At 53.2% G+C, this 22,564-nt stretch overlaps 1 protein-coding gene across 13 annotated transcripts in view; it reads left to right on the top strand.

Annotated features, from left to right (window-relative positions):
* The window catches only part of CACNA1B (calcium voltage-gated channel subunit alpha1 B), a 136,008-nt gene that overhangs the window by 3,483 nt on the left and 109,961 nt on the right, over positions 1 to 22,564 (top strand). For all 13 annotated transcript variants that reach the window (XM_073890002.1, XM_073890007.1, XM_025864905.2 and 10 more), the window contains exon 3: positions 1,291 to 1,430. In XM_073890002.1, coding sequence (XP_073746103.1) covers positions 1,291 to 1,430 — 140 coding nt within the window. The remainder of the gene's footprint in view (positions 1 to 1,290; positions 1,431 to 22,564) is intronic.

Genomic DNA, 22,564 nt, shown 5'->3' with positions numbered 1-22,564 from the left:
CAGTCCCACTCTACCCCCAACCAAGCCCGTGGCTGTCTGCCCACCCGCCCCTCCCCAAGCCAGCTCTTTTGTGTGTCCGGAAGCTTTCTGTGAGGATGTGTTTGTTAGAGCCAAGCTGTTTCCTGGGCCAGATGTCAGCAGCCCCTTCCCTTGGGGAGAGGGGTCCCTCCAACTAAACTAGACCGGGAGCTTCCGGGGGATGATTTCTGTCATGAGTCAGCATCTGGGTAGCAGGATGGGGGAGCTGGCCCATGATGGACACTGGGCTGACTGGGCCCCTCGGGGAAGTAGCTTCTGCTGTGCACAGCTGGGAAGCCCCAGGCGGACGGTATACCAGGTCAGATGGGGAGAGCTCTTGAGGACCAGGCTTCTTGGGGGAGGAAGGCACAGGCCGCTGGCCCTCAGTTTGAGCTGAGAGCAGCCACTGGGAGCCAATCTGGCCCACCCCTCCCCTGAAGCCCCAAGTGAGCGATGCCCCTGGTCACTTACCACACCGTCGCTGCGTGTCTCCATGTGGCCTCCCCCTCCCCGAGCTCTCTACAACTTGTTTCCCGCCTTGCTCAGCACCTCAGCACCAGCGGGGGCCTGGCCCCAGTTGATGCTTTTGGCTGAGTGACAAGATTGCTTTGCTCACACTGTTCCCTCCACCTGGAATTCCTTTCCTTGCTACCTAGCTGGATGTCTTGCTCTCCAGAGGCTACCTGAGGCTGGGCTGTATTTGCTCCCCCAAGATTTGCATTTGCACGTTATGATTATCCAGAAGATGTGTGTTGAATGAATAAGTGGGTCCTGGGCTGCACTCTAGGGAGCTGGGACATTATCCAGGCAACTTCTGCGGTGGTTGGAGCCCAGGATCAGACCCAGATCACCTCTGGGTTTGAGTACAGCTCTGGTTCCAACAAACTGTGAGTCTCGAGCCCAGTTCCTTGACCTCTCTGTGTCTGTTTCCTTTAGAAACAGGATGATAATCGTGCTTAACACATGGGGTGTTGGATGGATTGCAGAAAAAGCCCACAAATGTTGTCAACATTGCTTCCCCTTCTGCAGGGCTTCGAAGGGTAGGAGGTCCCAGGAAGCCTCTCCGCTGTGACTAGGAGGTCACTGGCTGTGGGAGCAGGGCCCCATTTCCTGTTGGGACAACGGGACAGAGGAGCAAACAGGCCCATGACGAAAGTGCCGGGCTGGAGAAGTCTGTGGGCAGGGAGGCTGAGTGGGAGGGGCAGAGCTGGGGCAGTGGGTGTGGCCTGCCGGACTGGGGGTGGTGGCGACCCTCTCTCTGCTTCTCCTCAGGACGACACAGAGCCCTATTTCATTGGCATCTTCTGCTTTGAGGCGGGGATCAAGATCATAGCCCTGGGCTTTGTCTTCCACAAGGGCTCCTACCTGCGGAACGGCTGGAACGTCATGGACTTCGTGGTGGTTCTCACAGGGTAGGCGGCCAGGGCCCAGGCTGTGCCCTTCTTGGGGCTGGAGGTTGGGCAGCAGTGTCTACACTGGGCCGCAGTGGGTGCGGGTGGCTGCGTGTGAGGAAACGCCCGGTTGCCCGCCCCCCCCGCCGTGTGGGGAGGGGCGGTTGCCCGTGTGTGGTGATCTTGGCTGAAGGGCCCACTCTCAGTGTTCTGTGTCAGATGAAGCCACTCACTTGCAGAGCCACAGGCGTGGGCCGGCTGCCTCCGTGGCTGGGCTACCGTGGGGGAGGGGCTTCCCCGGGCAGGGGGAGGGCTCTGGGCTCCAACCCTGCCCATGTAGGCCTGTGGTCTGGGGGAGGCACCACGCACGCGCACGGCTAAGCTGTTTCCTGCCTGAAGAGCTCCCTGGGAAGCGCATTCTTAGCGCTCTGTGCTGTGCGTGGATGAGCTTGTCAACGGTATGTGTTTCCACGGTTTCTGGCTCCAGGAAGGTGCTTAATCAGTGTGTCCTTTCCTCCTCAAATGGACCCTGATAATTACCACTTTGTGATTCCCAAGACAACCCAGGAGGTCTAGAAGTTGACTTGGGGATGGGCTGGGGTGCAGGGTGCAGGCAGAGCACCCTGCTTGTCGCCACTGAGCCCCTACCCTTCGGGGTCTCAGTCTCTCCATCTGCCTGGCAGGTCCTTTAGAGCCCCTGCCCTGCTTCTCTGGCCAGCAGGCTGAAGGCTGGAGCTTCTGCTCTGGGGGTGGAGTGGGTGAGTGCTTGGGGAATTTGCTCCATAGGACCTGTTTGCACAGCCCAGGCCCCAGAGGCCCCACCCCAGGCCAGGGACTGCAGTCTCTTCTTCCCTGGGGCCTTGTGGTCCCTGGGGAGGCTCAGAGCCCAGATCAGAGAGGAGGGAGCAGGCCCCACTGTGGCCCAGAACACTCCTTCCCAAGGAAGGGTGATTGTGGCCAGGGCCTCCACCCTTGTGCTGGACAGAAGCTGCCCAACGACCCCCTAACCTGCCTTGGTACAAGTGAACACACGTGTGGAGATGGTTTGGGCAGAAGGCACAGGAGGGAGGAGGTGACCATGAAAGCCCCAGGTCTGGGGCTCAAGCCTCCCTGGGCTCCCTGCATGTGAGAAGACACAGACTTGGCTAAATAGCCTCTGAGCTCCTGAGCCAGGCTCTCAGGGTGCCTGCCCTGTCCTGGGGGACCTGCTTCCCTGTTTGCTCCAACTGCTGATGGCTCGGCCCAGAGTGTCTGTGGCACACGCCGGCAAGCATCAGTGCCGAGCTGGGCTCTCATCTAGCGGGTGTCTCCTGGAGGGATGACCGAATTGTCTGGGGCTCCTCCTGCCTCGTGCTTTCCCCAGGGCGGTACCCTTTCACCAGCACGGTGGCACAGGCGCTTCTGAAATCTGAATTAATAGGTTTTCTGCACAACTCTCTGATTTCCATTCCCTGTTTCATGATGACTGGGAAGGGAAGGGAGTGGGGAGCCTCCTACTGGGAGATGTGGGGTTCCACAACTTGGTGGACACAGGGGCGCTCCCTGCTCCAGGGTGGGTGTGGGGTCAGGGCGGAATTTACCGAAAGCCCTCTGAGGCGTTGTGGAGACCAGCAGCCCCCCCGCTGATGCTGGGGCATGGTGCTGGTGGTGAGTGCGGCTGGGTGCAGCGTAGGGTGTCTAGGGGTGTCACTGCTGTTACATCACTCCCTCTCTCTAGACGTGAGTCCCTGAGGACAAGAATCGTGTCTTATTTTTCAGGATGTCCCCAGAGCCTAGCTTGGGGCGGGCCCCCAGGAGAGATCGGAGAGCATCTGCTGAATTAACGGGTTACTGAGGTGGGGGGGTGCTCTGTGTTCTGCCCTGCCGGGAGCGGGCTGGGTGGTGTGACCCTGCCTCCCAGGATGAGATCTTTGCTGCTGAGTGTTTGGGCTTCTGGGACCAAGGCAGGGAGGCAGAGGAGCCCCCACTGACCCCTTGGCAGGACCCCTGGTCTTCCGATTCCCGGTCCAGGTTGCTGGTCCCTCAGTGAGCGCTGGGAGAGATCTCCTGAGGGTCGGGCACCCCGGCTGCTCTCCTTGCCCGGGACACACAAGAGAGAAGAGGTTGCCCACCTTCTGGAAGCCCCAGGGAGAGGGTCCCAAGGGTCCTGAGACCTTAATGCTGGCCCCTGACCCTTCTTTGGAGACCCCTCCATCTGTCCATGTCTTTTCTCTCTCTCTGATCTTCCCTTGCTTCTTCCCGTTTACTTCTCTCCTGCCGTTCTGTCGTCCGCCGCACCCCCATCTCTCGGCGTCTCTGTCCCTCCTTCCCTCCTTCTCCGCAGCTTTCTTGGTTCTGTCTCTGTATTTCTAACCCTCTCTGCATTTCCGACCCTTCCTCTCTCCTTTGTCCTCTCTGTCTCTGTTTCTTTCCCTCTCTTTTTTGCTGTCTTTCCCTTTTTGGCCGTGTTCTTTGTCTCTCATCTGGGACGCAGACTCTCTGCTCTCTGTGTCCGCAGGAGGAGGGCTGGGAGTTGGCCCTGGTGGTTTGGGTGGTTGGCCCCAGCCTCCCTCTCTCTGCACATCATCCCCAGGGGTGGCTCTGTGTGGGGAGAGGACCCCCGGGTGGGGAGGGGGCTCACGTGTGGGCCCAGAGTCACGAGGGGAACCTGCTGTGTTGCTCCTGCTTGCAGCTCATGGAACTTGGGAACCTGGGTGTGTGTGCATGTGGCTTTGGGGTAGGAGGAGGCCCCAGGTCCGTTTTGGCATGAGTGCTAGCCGGTGGGGAATCCAGAGAGCTACCCTGACCCAACGCCTCCTGAGCTGAGGTCCCTGTGGGTAGCCATGGGAGGGGCATTACTTCTCATTACTTTGTTGTTTTTAATTAGGGTTTACTTAATTGGTGCACAGAGGGCTGGAGGCCCATGGCGGGGAGGGGAGGGACTCTGGCTAGGGAGGCCACGTTGCTTGGTGAAGCCCAGCTTGTCCCTCGAGGCCAGCTGGGGTCCCTATGTTTCTGCGGCTGGTGTGCAGGTCACGAGAGGAGCCTGGGGTGGGATGGGGACTCCACCCCTGCCTCAGCCTCATATACTGTCCTGTAAACCAAGCCTAGGTCCACCCTTGGCACGTGGGTCACAGCACCTAGTCCTACCTAGCTCCACAGGAATGAGCTGAGGGGTTGTCCTGCCTACAGTCCCTCTCATCCTCTGCCTCTGTTGCTGGAGCTACCCTCTCATTTGTTAACCACTCAATACTCATTTATGCAAAATTTGCTGAGCCTCTGCCAGGGTGCTGAGGACACAGCAGTGAACAAGACCACTGAGCCTCTGCCCTGTGGGCCGCTTTCCAGGGGGCACAGTCTCCGCACCCTACTCTGTTTCTTCTTAGTGTAAACAGTCTTCCTGGATCATTACCCTTCACTTACATGTGATGTTTAGTTGTGCCCTCCACTGCCCCCGCCCCTGAATATATGCTTGACAAGGACAGGTCTGGACCTGTGCGCTTCATGGCTACATCACGGTGCCTGGGGGTGGGTGCGCCATGAAGATCACTCCCTAAATGGAAACACCATGCTTTGGTTTCCCACGTGGAAGAGGGAGTAAGGAGTGCAGAATGTGGGCTGGGAGGCTGCTGTGTGTGGGATGCTCAGAGAAGTCCTCCATGATGAGTTTGGAAGGACATGAGGGGTGAGCCATCTAGATACTCGGGGAGGCTGTGGCTGGAGGTGTCAACGCAGGACACAGGTGTAGCGATGGTCTTCCAAGCCCAAAGTAGACAGGATCCCCGGGGAAGCTGCCCACACGAGCCCAGGGACCTGAGTTTGTAGGTTGGGACTGGCCAGTAAGGTGGGTGCAGAACCCAAAGAGGAAAGTGGATGGCGTTTCAGGAAGGAAGAGCTCTTCTTGAACAGAGCAAGAGGTGGGTGCACAGTTGAGCATGGCATTCAGCAACATGCAAGTGCTGGGTTCTTGACGATAGCTTGCTGGGAAAGGCTCTTACAGGGACAGAGGAGGGGTTCCTGGTGAGCACCTGTGGGCAGCTCTTCTTTTCAGGGAGTTTTGTAGCAAAGCGAGGCAGAAAGCTGGGGCAGTGGCAGGAGGGAGATGAAGGGGCAGGACGAGGGCTACAGCCTGTGTGCCAGTCCAGGAGGCAAGGACTAGTGGAGGCTGTAGACAGGAAGTGCTGGAGAGACGTCCTGGGTGGATGAGGGGAAGTGGGATCCAGAACCCTGGCGTCCATGTCTGTTGATCTCGAAGCGGGAAATGGGGGAGGAGCTGAGTGTGCACTTGGACTGGCAGGTGAGGAAGCAGGGCTGGCGCACAAGTTCTCAGACTGTTGTGTTACCAGTGAACTAGGAAGCAGCCCATCGGCTGAGATGTGGTGTGGGAAGAAGCTTAGGGGCTGATGCACAAGGACAGGGTATGAGATGGGGAGGGAGGAAGGATGGATTCCCTTTGCCCATATCCAGTCTCCCACCTCTTCCTTGGCTTCCATCTCTCTTCACGTTCTCTCCTTTATTCAGTGTCTGGCCATCCATACCCTCGTTCACTTGGAAGGTACTTGCGAAATGCTCTAGTTGCTGGGGACGTGGTGCTTACATGGAGGCTGCCTTCTCCGGGGGAGACAGTGAACAAAGAGTGCATGCCACGTGGGGTAGTGATGTGCAGTGACGAACAGAAGGCCAGGGAAGCTTGAGGGTGAGGTTTGTCCTTTTGTTGGGGTCAGGAAGGTCCCTAAGAGGCCCCTTGAGCAGAGGAGCAGGCAGGAGGGGTGGGCCTCGGTGAATGGGGAGGAAGAGTGGAGGGTGAAGGTGCAGGAGGCCATGGGGGCTGCTGGGGGGCTCTGAGTGCAGGGACCGGTGCAGAGCTGACCCTAGGGCAGGAACCCGGCAGATATGATGGGGCCTTGGGCTGGGGGAGAGCTGGAGGAAGCACTGGTGGATTGCCCACAGGAGACCCACGGGTCTGGCGGATTGCCCACCTCCCTAGGGTGGCACCCACATCCCCAGCCCGTCTGTAACTGACCCATCTGTGTCTGACTTCCTGACGCTGTCCCCATGTCACTGCCTCCACCCTCCCAATCCCCTTGGAAGCCCCGCCCCACTTTTTGGTCCTGAGGGGTTGATTCCAGCTGGCAGTCAGGGCAGGGGCAGGGGTGGGGTCCCTGCAGACCCCAGGGACGTCTTCCTGCTGGCAGAGGGCCCAGAGTCCCCAAGCCCTGAGTGTCCCTGCTCCTGTCATGGCCTCAGCCTGGTGCTTCCCTTCCTGGTCCTAGGGGACAGCAGAGAAATGTGTCCCAGCTCAGTTGGCTCCTCTAGGGGACGTTTCCAACCGCAACTTCTCATTTTACTTCAAATTAAACTGGGATTTCTTTCCAGGACATGTAATTAGAACTCAGGGTCCTGCCTCCCTGGACTGGGCCTCCTGTGGGAAGAAGAGAGGGGAGCAGGCAGCATTGCATAGGGAGGAAGTTTGGCCCTGGGCTCTGCCCTTGGTCACTGGGAGGCCTGCTGCTTCCCATCCAGTTGGGGTGTGGACAGGCCTGCCTCCTGGCACCGAGGAGGCCTGGCTAACAGAGGGGTGAAGGTGTAGGAGAGTGCTCTGGGGAGCCAAGTCCAGAGGATAGCTGCCCTGGCCAGAGGGGTCCCTGCAAGTATGGGCCAAGGTGAGCCTTGACAGTATGTCCAACTATGGGACTGGGGAGCTGGGCCTCAATGTGGACGACAAGTGACTTCACACCTGAATATGGAGTGACCCTGTGTCTGAGTTTGAGACGACAGAAGGCACCATGTCTGAGTGTCCAGCAACACTGGGTTTGGACATGGGCTGCGTGTGTCCGGTGTGTCTGAGCTCTGGGTTCGGCCAACAGAGCCAGCTCCATATAAGGTCTTTCATCCTATGACTGTGATCCCACTGGTGGGGTCTCTATGCCTGGTCAGGTTGGGGGGTTGCTGCGGGAGGGTCTCTATGCCTGGTCAGGTTGGGGGGGTTGCTGCGGGAGGGTCTCTATGCCTGCTCAGGTTGGGGGGGTTGCTGGGGGAGGGTCTCTATGCCTGGTCAGGTTGGGGGTTGCTGGGGGATCTCTGGTATCTGCTCAGGTTGGGGGTTCCTGGGGGGGCCAATTTTTATCCCTGGGGTCTGGTTGGGGGTTTGCTGGACTTTCTCTCCTCGTCCCCACCTGAGGCTGAAAACAGCCTCCTCAATGCGTAGCTGGGACCAAGGGGAGGGGGGCTGAGTTCTAACAAGTGGCCCCTGGAGCAGCAGAGGGAGGCTGTCAGGACCAGCATTATTTGGGGTCTGAAGTTTCAGTCTCTCCAGGCAGCATCCATGGGGCATCTTTGATGATCCAGAACAGATCTGGCCAGGGGGTCCTCAGGCCCTCCTGGTGCTGTGGTGTCATTGAGGAGTCCATTCCCAGAGTGGGCTGGGGATGGATGGGGCAGAGCTGCCCTGTGCACAGCCCCCAGTGCCTCCCTCCTGGCAGTGGCCTCCTTCCGGGTCTGCCGGTCTCTGGGGACGGGCCCGGAGCCCCATGCTGGATTATGTAACCCGAAGGAGGTGGGCAGGGTGGAGTCCCGGCCTTGCTCAGCAGCGCACGCCCCCGGGCTGGCTATTTATGGAGGACCAGCTCACTCCCCTCTGCTTGCTGCCTCCTGGTGTCCCCTCACCGCCTTCTTCCTCTGTCTTAGGGTTCTTTACGCTATCTGGGGGCTGGAAGTAGCCAGAGCCAGGACCCTCCTGGGCACTGTCTGCAGAACTCCCCACTCCCACCTTGTGTCCAGGGGCATGGCTGAGGAAGAGCCCTTTCCTCCAGCCCCACAGGCCTGGCGATCCTGGGTAGGGCAGGGGACCCAGATCGCCCAGCCTCCTGGAGCTGAGCTGTGCTGTGGGCAGCTGACGCCAGGATTCAGGCTCTGGTCCTGAGGTGTCCTGAAAGTTGGCTGGGGCTAGGCATTCCCATGTGTGATGGGGGTTGGGGAGGCTCTGTACAACTTGGGGGCACCTCTTCCATGCCACCTAACACTGCAGCCCTGAGGGAATATTCGCTCAGTCTCTGCACACCTACTGCCATGGGGCCCAGAGCAGAGGAGCCCCGGGCTCCGATATGGCAGATGACTTCCTGGGCAGCTGACATCTGAGCTAGAAGGAGAGCGGGGAGTTGGCCAGTGACGCCTTCAGGTTTCATTCTGACTGAACCTTGAAGCTTTGGAGGTCAGACTCAGCGGACCCTCCACCCGGGGCCCGCCAACTTCTTCAGGGAGGGTTGGTGGGGAGGTGCATGGTGCAGCCTGGAGACATCAATCCAGTTTTGGCTAGTGGGAGGGGGATGGTGTCCTGGAAGGCAGCTTCTGGGAAGGGAGGGGACACAGCCAGGTTGGGGCTGGGCTGGGGGCTGGGATGTGCCCACTCCTGGGTCCCGTGGTCTGACTGGCGCACTGAGCTGTCAGGGGGTGGGTGGGGGGATTGAGCTGTCAAAGGCTGCTCCCCATCTTGGATCTGGGGCTGGTGGGCTGAAGAGGCATGGCCAGAGTTCTGAGATGGGCTCTAAATTAGTTGCCAACATTTAAGAAGAAGGAACTTTGGAACACCTGGGTGGCTCAGTTGGTTAAGTGTCTGACTCTTGATTTCCCCTCAGGTCTTGATCTCAGGGTCATGAGTTTAAGCTTCTCATTGGGCTCCACACTGGGCATGAAGCCTGCTTTAAAAAGAAGAAGAAGAAGAAGGAGCTTTTACATGAAAATCCACATTCCCATCTGGCTTGGGAGTGTCCCAGAAGCTTCTGTTCCCTTGGGCTCCTGCAGATCTGCCACCACTCTTGGGGCTGGCTCACCTGAGCTGGTCTGTGGCCTCCTCTTCAGGCTCAGGCCTCAGTGTTCTGCTCCTCCAGGCGGCTGTAGTCCTGCCCCAGGGTCACCGTCCTGCCTGCCTCCATGGAGGTGGCTGAGGGCAACTGCTCATGTATCTTGTGGCTGGTGTCCCTGCAGAGGCCACGGGAGGTTAGGCTCATGGCTGGCGAGGGCAGGAACCTGCACACACGGGTGGTGGTGGAGCAGCAGGCCTGGAATCTCCCTCCGTCCTCAGCCCCGGGCAACTGTCCTCACCAGCCCCTCTCTCACAGTGGTGAGCCCAGAGCTGCAAGCTCACACTGAGGTGAGAATGGTTGCTAATGTCTTCTTGTTACTAGGCCTGGAGCCCGGGCTGGTAGAGCAGGCGCCGGGTGGATGGACACGTTCAACGGCTGTGCTCCCCCACCCTCCCTGGCTCCTGGGCCCTTCTCGGGCTGTATGGCAGGCCTGGGCTCTTCACGACCCTGTGCCTCCCTCCCACGCCTGGGCCACCCCCCAGCCCCGCTCTGCAGTCAGACGAACCTAGAATGCTGTGGTTCCCAGGAGGTCACGGGTAGCGTGTCTGCCGGGCATCCTGCCACTCACCCTGCCAGCGCCATCCTGAGCCCCTCACTGCTGCCCCACTCTGCACCTCCTGCCCCCCGTCCTGTGTCTCGGTCTCCTCCCTGGGGAGGCCACTCTAGGAGCCCCCACCACACCAGCCAATGGCACCCTCTCCCCAGAGAGCAAGAGCCTGTGTGTCTGGTCCCCTGTCCCAGCTGGGGGGTGGGGGCCCCTTTGTGGCTTCTTGCCATCTCCCACCCTCTCCTGCACCCTCTGGCCTCTTTACCCTCCTCTTGCCCCGAGAGGCTCCCCCTCTGGGGCTCTGGGATGAACCCATCTCTCCACTCACAGATGTGTTCCCTCCAAGGGCCGTGTGCTTATCAGCTCGGGCTGCCCTAATGAATACCACAGACATTTACTGGAGACTGGAGGTCTGAGATCGGGTGCTGACAGGGTTGGTTCTGGTGAGGCTCTCTTCCTGGCTCGTGGACAGCTGACCTCACGCAGTCTCTTCTCTGTGCACACAGACAGAGGTCTCTGGTGTCTCTTCCTTTTCTTATAGGACAGTCCTACAGGATTAGGGCCCACCTTTAGGACTTCATTGAACCTTCTCACCTCCAAATGCAGTCACATTAGGGGATGGGGCTTCAACATGGGGATTTGGTGGTGGGGAGGCCACAATTCAGTCCATAACAGACTGTGCTCAGACCCCAGGCTCATCTGGACAAGCCTCTGTCTGTTCCTGTCACCACTGTGCGCCATTCCTCATGTGCTCACCCAGTACTGTGGGGTTGAAACCCAGCTTGGAGAGCAGGAGCCCGCCTTGACCCCCACGGGCACAGGGTGGTGTTGGGCCTGATCCCAGGCCCCTGTCTGCTACGGCTGGTGTTTGTGGCCGAACATTGCCCTGCTCCCTCCTTTTGGCCTTCCGACAGTGGGCCCTTCCTCATCTCTTGTGGGCATCTGCTCTGCGCCTAACAAAGCCACAGCCCAGCAGGACCAGCGAGCCCCGAGGATGGGCCAGAGACAGGCACTCCCCAGCCTGGATCGGGGCAGGAGGTGTGGGGGTGGGCACTGCTGACATGGCAGGAGGTAAAGGCGTCCCCGGGTAAAGGCTGCAGCCTCCTGTCAGGTGGGGGCCCCTGAGGAGCCTCCAGCATCGCACCTGCTGTGTCAGCAGTCAGTTCTGAGAATGCAGTGAGAACGCAGTGATGGGGGAGGGGATGGCCTCCCGGATGGGCAGGAAGTCAGAGTTTCTTTCTTCCCGTCCCGAGTCAGTCCTGGGGCTCCACGTTTCCACTGACCCACGAGCCCTGCAGAGACCCGAGGCCCAGCCTACCCCAGCTGCCCTCCAGCCCTGCCCTCAGCCTCTGGTCTCTCTCCTTGAGGGTGAAGTCCCTCCTGGCTGGCGCGCTTCCTCCCTGGGGGCCCAGGGAGTGTGGGAGCAGGGTGGTCACAGAGACCTGCAGATCTGTCACCAGAGCTCGTAGGAAGAGGGAAGCAGGCAGCACCGGCTCCTGAGACGGGGGGACGTAAACACTGTTTTTATGAGGTTTCCTATGTGCTGGATGCCATTCGGGAACGATAATCCTGTAGCTGGCCCTGGGCCAGATGCCGCTATTAACACCTCCATTTAAAGAATTAAATACTTTATTTTGAGCTACTTGTAGATTCTCAATATACAGAGACCATGGTGAGACTAAGGCACAGATCCACAGCGGGACGCTAGTGCGCTCGTGCCCCCTCCAGCCACGCCCTCCCTTGCCCGTTGGCAGTCACTAATCCATCCTCCATCTCCATGATTTTGTATTTTAAGGACAGTATAAAAAGGGATTCACACCTTTCGGGGTTGGCTGTCGTCACCGAGGCTAACCCGGGATCCGGCAGGCATCCGTGGTTTCTCCCTTTCCGTCGCTGAGCACTGTTGCCCTGTGGCCTCAGCCTAAGCACTCACCAGCTCAAGGACACGGGGTTGTTTCCAGGTTGTAAAATAATACAAACGAGTTGCTATGCACTTTCCTATGCAGCTTTTTGTGTGAATGTAAGTTTTCTCTGGGACAAATGCCCAAGAGCACAACTACCCAGCTGTTATCCAGAGGCTGTATTATTTTACATTCTTTACATTCCCACTAGCAATGTGTGAATGATCTACTCTCTCCACATCCTCACCAGCGTTTGATGTTGTCACTACTCTTGTTTTAGCCATTCTGATAGATGTGCGGTGAAATCTCACTGTGGTTTTATCTTGCGTTTCTGCGCTGGCCAGTGGTGTTGGATGGCTTTTCCTGCGCGTATTTACCACCTGTGTGTCCAATCCTCATATACCTGGTGCTCATGTTCTAACTGAATTGTTCGTTACTGGTCCGTTGTCAGATAGTGGCTTGCCAATATTTTCTCCCAATCTGTAGCTTATTTTTTCATTCTTATAAAAGGGACTTTTGCAGAACAAAAGGTTTAAATGTGAATTAAGTCCAGTTTACCAGCTTTTCTATGCATGGATTGGGCTTGTGGTTTTAAGTCAGAACTCTGACAGCCCTCAGTCCTGAAGGTTTTCTCCTACGTTTTTTTTTTTTTTCCCCCGTAAGTTCTCTTGTTTGACGTATCACTTTTGAGTCCGTGACCCATTTTGAGTTAACTTTTATATCAGGTTTGAGGATTAGGCTGATGCTTTTTTCCCTTCCTGCCTGTGGATGTCCAGTTGCTCCAATACCATTTGTTGAAAAGGCTTTATTTCCTCCATTAACTTTTTTTGTACTTCTGTCAAAAATAATCTGGGCATATCTGGGTGTGTTTTGGGGGTCTCTCTTCTGTCCCACCTGTGTGTCCATCTCCCCACTGGGCCCGTGATACCTTGATTACCGTGGCCTCGTAAGTCTTCTGATCACACAGACTCATGCCCCCTACTTTCTTCTTCTTCTTCTTTTCCAAATTGTTTAAACTATTCTCATTTCTTTTCTTTCCTATAAATTTTGGAATAATCTTGTCAATACATACACAGATCCTGATAGGAGTTGTGTAAAACCCGCATGTTATTTTGAGAGAACGGACGTCTTTATTCTGTTGCGTCTTGCAGTCTGAGTGTGGTCTGTCTCGTTCAACTTCTTTACTCGGCATTTTGCAGTTTTCAGGGTTCAGTACCTGCACGTGTTTCATAAGATCTACATCTAGGTTCTCTTGTATGTTTGCTTGAGTATAAGTGCAATCATATTGTATTTTTAGTTTTGGTTTCCGCATGTCCATTGCTAGTATCTAGAAAGACAGTAGATTTTTATGTTTGTCTTTAATCCTGCAACCTTGCTGAACTCACTAGTTCTAGGAGATTTTTTTTTTTTCCTGAGGTTTTTTGGAATTTTCTATGTGGACAGATATGTCATTTGCAAGTAGGGACAGCTTTATTCCTTGTGTTCCAATCCGTATGCTTCTCTGCTCTTTCCTTACTTCACTGCACTGATGGGACAGCCGGCGTGCTACTGGGTAGGGCTGTTGGGAGTGGACGTCTGTGTCTTGTTCCCATCTTGGGAGGAGAACGCTAAGACTTTCACGTTCAGCTTGCTGGAGGTTTCGTAGGTGCCTGTCATTAAGGTGAGGCGGTTCCCCTCTCTTCCTGTTTTTCTGAGAATTTTTGTCATGAATCAGGGTCACATTTCTTTAAATGCTCTTTCTGCCTCAGCATGATCCCAGGATTCCCTAGCTTTGTAATAGGGTGGATTGCAATGATTGAGTTTCGAGTACTAAGCCAGTCTTTCTTCCCTGGAATACACATGGTCGTGGTTTATGCTTCTTTGTCACATCCTGCTGACTTCTATGTGCCAGTAGTTTGTGAAGGATTCTTGAATCTGTATTCATGAGGGTTATTGGTCCGTAGTTGTTTTGTGTGGTGCTGTCTCGGTCTGGTCTTCATATCAGGACAATCCATGCTTTATAACATGAGTCTGGAGTTGTTCCCCTCGTCATTCTGTTTTCTGTAAACCATTGTGTCCAAAATGCTGTGAATTCTTTAAATATTTGGTAGAATTCCACAGTGAATCAGTTGGGTCTGGAGATTTTTTGGGGGGGAGTTTTTAAATCATGGATTCAATTTCCTTAATAGTTATAGGGATATTTAAATCATCTATTTCACACAGAACAAGTTGTGGTAGTTTGTGCTTTTTAGGGCCGTGGGCCATTTGGTCTACACGGTCAGATTTATGTGTGGAGCTGCTCCATTCCCCTTGGACAGCTTGCCTCACCCCTCCGGACACTTGTGTCTTCTCTCTGTCTCTCCTTAGTTGGTCTTACTAGAATTCGTCCACGTTATGATCTTTTCAGAGAACCAGATCTTAGTTTCATTGTGTTTTTTTTTTCTTTCTCTCTCTTTTCTCAATTTCATTTATTTCTGCCATTATTTTCTGTTTGCTTTGGGCTTATTTTACTTTTCCTCAGCTCTTGTGGTGAGAACTTAGATTGGTGATTTGAGACATTTTTTTTCCCTTTCAAGTGTGTGTGTGTTGTGTTATGAGTCTGCCTCTCAGCACTGCTTTAGCTGCACCCACACATCTTCATGTGTTTCACTGTCATTCAGTTCCGTGTGATTTTACGTTTTCCTTTAGACTTCTTCTTTGACCTGTGGTTTAACAATGTGTTGTTCAGGGATTTTCCAGTATCGTCCTGTTACTGATTTCTGCTCCGGCTGCGCTGTGGTGAACATACTGTGTGGTCTTGACTGTTGTAAATGTGTTTGTGTTTGTCAGGGCCCAGGCCATGCTCTGTCTCTGTCTCTGTGTGCGTCCCCAGGGCTCTCAAGAAGAATGGGTGCCCTGCTGTAGTTTGGCAGAGCCGCACATCTGTGCTGTGTGGGTGGGTCAGGTCCCGTATGTGCACGGTGCTACTGAATTCCCATGCGTCCTTGCTGGGTTTCTGTCTCCTTGTTCCTTGTACGGCTGTGAGAGTGCTGCGGGCTCTGACTATGACATACGCCGGTGGGGATGCTACTCTTTGCAGTCTACCAGTGTTTGCTTTGTGAATTTTGTAGCTCTGTTGTTGGGGGCACACACAGTTGGGGCTGCTCTGTCTTCTTGGTAGATTTTATTCTTCTATGTGCATCTGTGTCTGTCTAGTTTTATTTGCTCTGAAGTCTTCTTTATCTGATTCACTATGGTCATTCCAGCTTTTCTTTGATTAACATCTGCACAATATATCTTTTTCTGTCTTTTTGCTTTCAACTTGTCTGTCTCATTATATGTGAAGTGACTCTCCTGTAGATAGCACATAGTTGGGTCATGCTTGCTTATTCGTTATGCCAATTCTTTTATTTAGTTTAGAACAATTACATGAAGTATAATTATTGATGTGTTGGGACTTAAGCTCATTGTTGTATTTTTTGTTACTGTTTGACCTCTCTTTTTTATGTCTCTGATTTTTTTTCTTGCCTTCTCCTGGGTTACTTAAATGTATTTTAGAACTCCATTGTAACTTACCTATGTATTTTGAGTGTATCTTTTGGACAGGTTTTTTAATGGTTGCTCTAAGTATTGCATTATATATGTAACTTATCCAGTCTGTTGATGTCGTTTTACTAGTTCAAGTCAAGCATAGAAATTTTCTGTACCTTTGGGTCCCATTACCCTCCTCCACTTGTAATATAATTATCTTAAATATTTCCTCTACTTGTGTTTCAAGATTTTAATTTATTTTATATATATATAGAGAGAGAGTGAGAGAGAGCACGGGGTGGGGCAGGGGCAGAGGGAGAGGGAGAATCTCAAGCAGAATCTGTGCCCAGCATGGAGCCCAATGCAGGGCTTGATCCCCTGACCCTGAGATCATGACCTGAGCTGATGCCAAGAGTCGGATGCTCAACCGACTGTGCCACCCAGGCGCCCCATCCTCTGCTTGTGTTTAGAACTGCATCAAGGTATGCTGTGACTTTTGCTTCAACCATCAAACATAACTTAGAAAACTCAAAGAAAAAAATTGTATGGTTTTTATCACTATTTTAATTCTTTCCATTGTCCATCCTTCATGATGGCCAGTGATTCCTTGTTTCCATCCTGTCCTTTCTGACTAGAGGACTTTTATAGTCATTCTTTTAGGCTAGGTGTGCTAGTGACAGGTTCTGTTAATATTTCTTCATCAGACAATGTCCTGATTTCTTCATTCCTGAATGATATTTTTGTTGGATATTGGTGTCTGGGTTGACACTTCTTTTTCTTCAGCACCGGAAAATACTGTGCTGCTTCCTTCTGTCATGGTTCATGAGGAGAAATTGTTTTCCCTTACAGGTAGGTAAGGCATTGTGTTTCTCTGGCTACTTTCAAGAGTAAATATATTTATCTATGTGTATACATAGATATTGATTTATTTATATTAAATGTATATATAAAGTACATATACATACTTTTATTATGAAAGTTTTCAGAGAATAGTTGGATAGTACAATGAACAATGTATAGACACACTACCTAGATTCAGTAAAAGTTAGTTTTGCAATTTTTATTCTTTCTGTGTTATATATTTTGCTAAACCATTTAAAAGATATAGGTAAAAAAATAAAAATACAATAAAAAATAAATAAAAGATGTAGGTGTTATGAAGTTTCATCTCTAATACTCCAAGAATAAGGGCCCCGGCTGACATGACCGCAATAACATCATCGTAAGACAATCCCACTACCTGACACTGAAGTCATGCCATTTTCAGATTTCCAGTTGTCATAATTTCTTTTTAGTTTTCAGAAGTTTGTCACAGAAGTTTGTGATATATCTTGTTGATATCTTTGAGTTTATCTTGTTTGGAATTCATGCAATTTCTTGAATCTGTAGGTTTAAGCCTCTTGCCAAATTTCAAAGTTTTCAGTCATTACATTGTTTACTGCCTTTCTAGCCCTATCTTCTTTCCTGTTCCTTCCAAGAATGTGATATATTGATATTATCCCACAGATCTTTGAGGCTCCCTCCTCCCCCTCCTCCACCTTCTCTCCCTCCTCCTCCACTTCCCCGTCCTCCACTTCCCCGTCCTCCACTTCCCCCTCTTCCACTTCCTCCTCCACTTCCTCTCCCCCTCCTCCACTTCCCCCTCCTCCACTTCCTCCTCCACTTCCTCTCCTCCTCCTCCACTTCCCCCTCTTCCACTTCCTCCTCCACTTCCTCTCCTCCTCCTCCACTTCCCCCGCCTCCACTTCCCCCTCCTCCTTTTCCTCCTCCACTTCCTCCTCCTTCACTTCCTCTCTCCCTCCTCAACTTCACCCTCCTCCACTTCCTCCTCCACTTTCTCTCCTCCTCCTCCACTTCCCCCTCCTCCACTTCCCCCTCCTCCACTTCCCCCTCCTCCACTTCCTCCTCTCCCTCCTCCTTCTTCTTTCTTGTTTCCTCTATTCTGGTGTTGAGCTCATCCTCTTAACTTTTCATTTTGGTTATTGTATTTTTCAGTTATAATTTTTTAAAAGATTTTATTTATTCATTAGAGAGAGAGAGAGACAGTGAGAGAGGGAACACGAGCAGGGGAGTGGCAGAGGGAGAAGCAGACTCCCCATGGAGCAGGGAGCTGGATGTGGGGCTCGATCCCAGGACCCTGGGATCATGACCTGAGCTGAAGCAGACACTTAATGACTGAGCCACCCAGGCGCCCTCAGTTATAATTTTTTTAAAGATTCATTTATTTATTATTCTAGAGAGAGAGAGAGAGTGCACATGGGAGGGGAGGGGCAGAGGGAGAGGCAGAGACTCTCAAGCAGATTCACCTCTGAGCATGGAGCCTGATGTGGGACACTCCATTTCATAACCCTGAGATATCATGACCTGAGCTGAAATTAAGAGTCGGATGGTTAACCAACTGTGCCACCAGGTGCCCAGTTATAAAATTTTTATATGAATCTTTGATTTTGTTGATACTTTCTTTTTTTTTGTTTGTTTCAAGCATGTTTGCAATTATTTGTGGAAGCATTTTTATCATAACTCCTTCAATATCTTTGTCAGATCATTCTAGCCTCTTTGATCTCAGTGTTTGTATCTACTGATTGTCTGTTCTCATTCAGTTTGAGATCTTCCTGGTTTTTTGTTGAATGAGTTTTGATTGAAACCTGGACATTTCCGGGCGCCTGGGTGGCTCAGTTGGTTGAGCGACCGCCTTCGGCTCAGGTCATGATCCTGGAGTCCCGGGATCGAGTCCCGTGTCGGGCTCCCTGCTCGGCGGGGAGTCTGCTTCTCCCTCGGACCCTCTTCCCTCTCGTGCTCTCTGTCTCTCATCCTCTCTCTCTCAAATAAATAAATAAATAAAATCTTTAAAAAAAAAAAAGAAACCTGGACATTTCCTTATTATTTTCTGAGACTGGATCTTATTTAAACCTGTTTTAGCTGGGTCTCTGATCCTGACCCTTAAGGGCCACCGATGCTGGTCACTTGGAGGCATCACTTCCTGGGGTATCCATGGCTGTTATGATTATCCTAGGTCACGGTACCTCAGTGATCAGGGCTTTGCTGCACTTCACCAAAGTAGTAGACCTCTTGTGCACTGGACAGCTCAAGGACTAGATGTCCACTTGAGGGGCCACCTTCTGCCAGTGCAGGTCAGGGTGGCAAGGATCAGGGAGGCCAGAATGAGGGGCTGTAGGGCACATCCCTGCAAGGGTCACTCACTGTGCCCTGAAGGAGGTTGGGGCCTGTAGCCCTTGCTGTCTGCTCTGCAGGGTCCCCACTTGTCCTGTAGCCCTATTTAGGAGAAGTGATTGGGGAGAATGACCACATGTGCCTGGACTCTTCTGTGCTTTGGGCAGAGACTGTGACACTTATTAAATGTAGGGCTGACCTCATGTGTCAGTGTGTGTCACTATGAGGCATGAGGTCCTGGCTAGTGTCCCAGCCCCACCTCTTCCTGGTTGTGAGCCTGGACACTGGATGTGCTCTCTGAGCCACAGTTTCTTCCTCCACAAGATGGGGGTAATGGTGCTGACCTCTGCAAGTCCCTGGCACACAGCAGACAGCTCACAGTGTTTTTGTTTGAGTGCCATCTACTGCCAGGGGTGTTCTCCAGGGTGGGGGCTCACACAGGCCAGGCCTGGCCCTTCTTCAACCCTGCCCGAGGCTGCCTGGGTTTGGGGTGCTCAGGGCCTCTAGTGCAGGGGAGATGGACCTGGGAGGCCCTGGATCTGTGCTTTCTGCTCAGCCCTGGGTTGGGAGTGGGATGGGAGACTGAGAGGAGGCTGACGCATCTTTGGCCAAGACTCACAGGCTGTCTCCATGGCAACTGCCAGCAGCCTCCTGGGCAAGAAGCAGCACCTGGAAAGTCAGTGACAAAGCAGTTCCTGGAGATGGTGCTTCATCTGCCAGCTCAGCTCCTGTGTCTCCTGGGGCTGGGACCGGGGCCGGGGTCGGGGCCAGGGTCGGCGCTGTGGGACTGACTGGCATGGCACCTACCCAGTGGGTCCTGGTCTGGAGATCCCTAGCCTGCCCGCTGTGAGCTGAGGGCATGCAGGTGTGGATGCTTCTGGGTGGAAAGCTTCTGGTCTCCTGTGGAGCCACCTTGCCTCCTCACCCCCTCAGTGACGACACCAGTGATGGTTCTAAGGGTGCTGGTGCTGGCCCTTCTGCACGGGTGGGTGCTGATACTGTCAGGCACATCTTCCATGTGTTACCTCGCGGCAGCCTCACCATGGCCCATGGGACCCTCACGCTGTTATTTCCATGTCACGGGTGAGAGTCTAGATGTTCAGACATGCGGGGTCTTCCCTAAGTCCTGCAGCCAGGAAGATGCAGGCTCAGACTTGAACCCTGGCTCTGGTGGTCCAGAGCTCATGTTCCTCTAGGCAAGCCCTGCTGAGCCCAGGGTGCTTGTGTCAGGGTGGAGGGGGCAGCCCCAGCTCCCTGGCCTCGGCAAGGCCTGACCTTCCTAAAAGGGGCTGAGTGGGGCCTCTGAAATGCTCCCTGCCTCAGGCCCTGGCTGGGATGGGGGCTTTGCTCAGTTCAGCCAGCCTGGAGCCAGAACCACCATTGCTGGGTCACAGCATCTCTGAGGGGATGAGCGGGTATCCGCACTCCAGACCCTTCTTGCTGATGTGTTGTCCAAATTGAGGTTTTTAAAAGTCAAAGGGATGTCTGTAGCAATTGTGCTGGGTCAGCGGCATAGACCAAGGCTGTCCGGGGCAGCTAGAGATTGATGGTCACCCTGTCTTTGCTCCCTTTGCTGGGCTTGATGGGATGGGCGTCTCAGGTGGACCTGGCAGCGTGGCCTGGGGATGGGCAGAGGGCACCCTCTACCATCGTAAAACAGCATGACAGTTGTCCCCCTCCCAAGGGACAGCTGTGAGGATTCTGTGAGCTTTGCATGCTTCCAGCAGGGCAGGATCCTCCAGACTGTCATCACCAGCCTTGTTTTTTTTTTTTAAGATTATTTATTTGTTTAATAAACAGAGGGAGAGCGAGCGAGCATAAGCAGAAGGAGAGGGAGAAGCGGGCCTCCTGCTGAGCAGGGGGCCCGATGCGGACTCAATCACAGGACCCTGGGATCATGACCTGAGCCGAAGGCAGATGCTTAATGACTGAGCCACTCAAGCGCCCCATCACCAGCCTTGTTGTGGTTCTGACCAAGAACCTTGGCTGTCCCCAAACAGTTCCAGAACACGGGCTGACAAGCTTGGGGCCTGCTGGACCACACCTGGTCTCCTCTAGGCTCAGCATGGACCTTCTGAGGGGTTGGCACAGGTGGCTGGGGCAGGAGGGCACTGTCCCACAGAGGGGCAGCAGGGAGCAAGGAGGGGGAGCAGGGGCAGACCAGGTGTAACCAAGATGCGAGTTAAGGGTTAGATTGGGGTTAGGTTTGGGGGCAATTGGTGGTTTCTCTGTCCTGCCAGTTCCGCTCAGACACATAGCAGTTGTGGCTTCCTGGTCACCCCTGGCAGTTCTTGGCATTTTCAGAAATGGGTGGCCTTGTGGGGTGTGGCTGGGTTGGGTCAGGCCTTGACACTGGCTCCGGCTGGGATGTGAGCCCAGAGGTTACAGCATAGACAGCTGTTGAAATGCAGGGCGACCTCAGCTGGGACCCCAGGGTCTGGGGGTGTGGTGAGTTCCTGGATGAGGGTTAGGAGGCCCAGGCCAAGGCGGCAGCTGTGGGGGTCCCCCCTCCTGTACCAGGATGCAGCTGGGGGTGCCCCCTCCACCCTGGGTGCCAGTGTGAGAGTGGGTCTCTACAGGGGACTGGCTGGCAAGTTGGGGCCAGGTGCCTGTGTGGACACATCCACAGCTCCATGTGCAGAAGGTGACCTAGGCCTGGGAGTGGGTGATAGTCACAAGCGGGGGTTCTGTGTGCTCTGGGGTCCAAATCCCTGTGTATTGTGTATACTTGTAATTATAGTTTACATAAAAACATGTATTTTACCTTTTTCTTTTTGTATAGCAGCATATTGAGGTAAAATCCATGTACCATAATATTCATTTTTTACAGCATATAATTCAGTGGCTTTTAGTGTAGCCATAGAATTGTACAGCCATTACCACGACTTAATTTTAGAACATTTCCATCAGCTCCCCAGAGAGACCTACCCATCTGCACTCCCTCCTCCCTGCCACCCTCCCAGCCCCTGGCCCCCTCTGGTCCCCTTTCTGCCCGTGGATTTGTCTGTTCTGGACATTCACACAAGTGCAGTCCCTTTGTGTCTCGCTTCTCTCATGTCATCCATGTGGGATGTTTGTTTCATTGTGTCACAAACACGTTACTCTAAGTTGTTACCATTTGCCCCGCCGCCCAGTGTCGGTTCTTCTCCTGTTGGTGTTTTGTGTTTCTCTGTTGCTGAGTGTGGACTTGTTCCATCTGAGTTATTAGCCAAAATACTGCGAGGACTCTCCTTGTAACTGTGGCTTCTTCAGTTTGCATTGTTTCGATCGGACAGACTCCCAGAGTGGACTGGTGAAAAGTGTTCAAACACGTGCATTTCATTTTGCCAAGTTGTTTCCAACCAAATGGGAAGTGTTAGTTTACAATTCCCACCAGTTCTATTTAAATCATTAGCTTGACAGCAACTCTGCCATCACGAGATGTTACGTTTCTAAAGCTCACATTAATTTTTTGGGTGTAAAGCCCTATCTCACTGCCGCTTTACCTTTCAGTTTCCATTACTGGTGGGTTTGGGTGTGTTTGCACATTACTAAATTGTGTTTAGTTTTTTGAGTTATCTCTGTGGATCCTTAGCCATTTCGTTTTGGAAAGTTCAGTGCTTCTTCACTAGCACTTACGAGTGCACGCTTCCCGCCAGGTGTGGAGCTGGAAGGAGGCACTGGCTGGTCCTGGGGAGGAGGGGAGCCACCACCCCACCCCCGCCTCCCTCCCTGGCTCATGTCACCACCTTGCTTTCCAGGATTTTTCTAGAGCCTAAGACTGGGAAGAGTAGGCACCAAGAAATACTTGCTAAATACAAGGGTGTGTGCTATAACTACCTTTCTGTTATTGTTGTTAATATAACGTCTGTAATTAAAGTACCTCAAAGTTATTATTATTTTGTATTAATTTCAATGAAGGGTTGACGTTTTTCTTTTCTATACAAATAAAAATATTGACTTTCTCACTTTAAAATGCAAATATAGGAAAGAATAAAAACAATGACCCACAGCTGTCTTGAGATAACCACTGTTAATATTTCTTTCCAAGCCTTTTCTATGTGTAGGTCTTAAAAATACACAATTAGTATCACACCACAGGGGTGTTCAGGGCATCCTGCTTCCAACACAAGCGGCCACCCCCCCTCCCACACAGAGTGTGCTCTGAAGATAGGGTTCTTCTGCCGCATGGATGGGCCTCGGCCACCCTCGGTCGTCGAGCATGTA

Source organism: Callorhinus ursinus, unplaced genomic scaffold, assembly GCF_003265705.2.
Source record: "Callorhinus ursinus isolate GAN/ISIS: 27379988/994484 unplaced genomic scaffold, GSC_fseal_2.0 scaffold125, whole genome shotgun sequence".
Lineage (NCBI taxonomy): Eukaryota > Metazoa > Chordata > Mammalia > Carnivora > Otariidae > Callorhinus > Callorhinus ursinus.
This window is presented reverse-complemented; position numbering and strand designations above follow the sequence as displayed.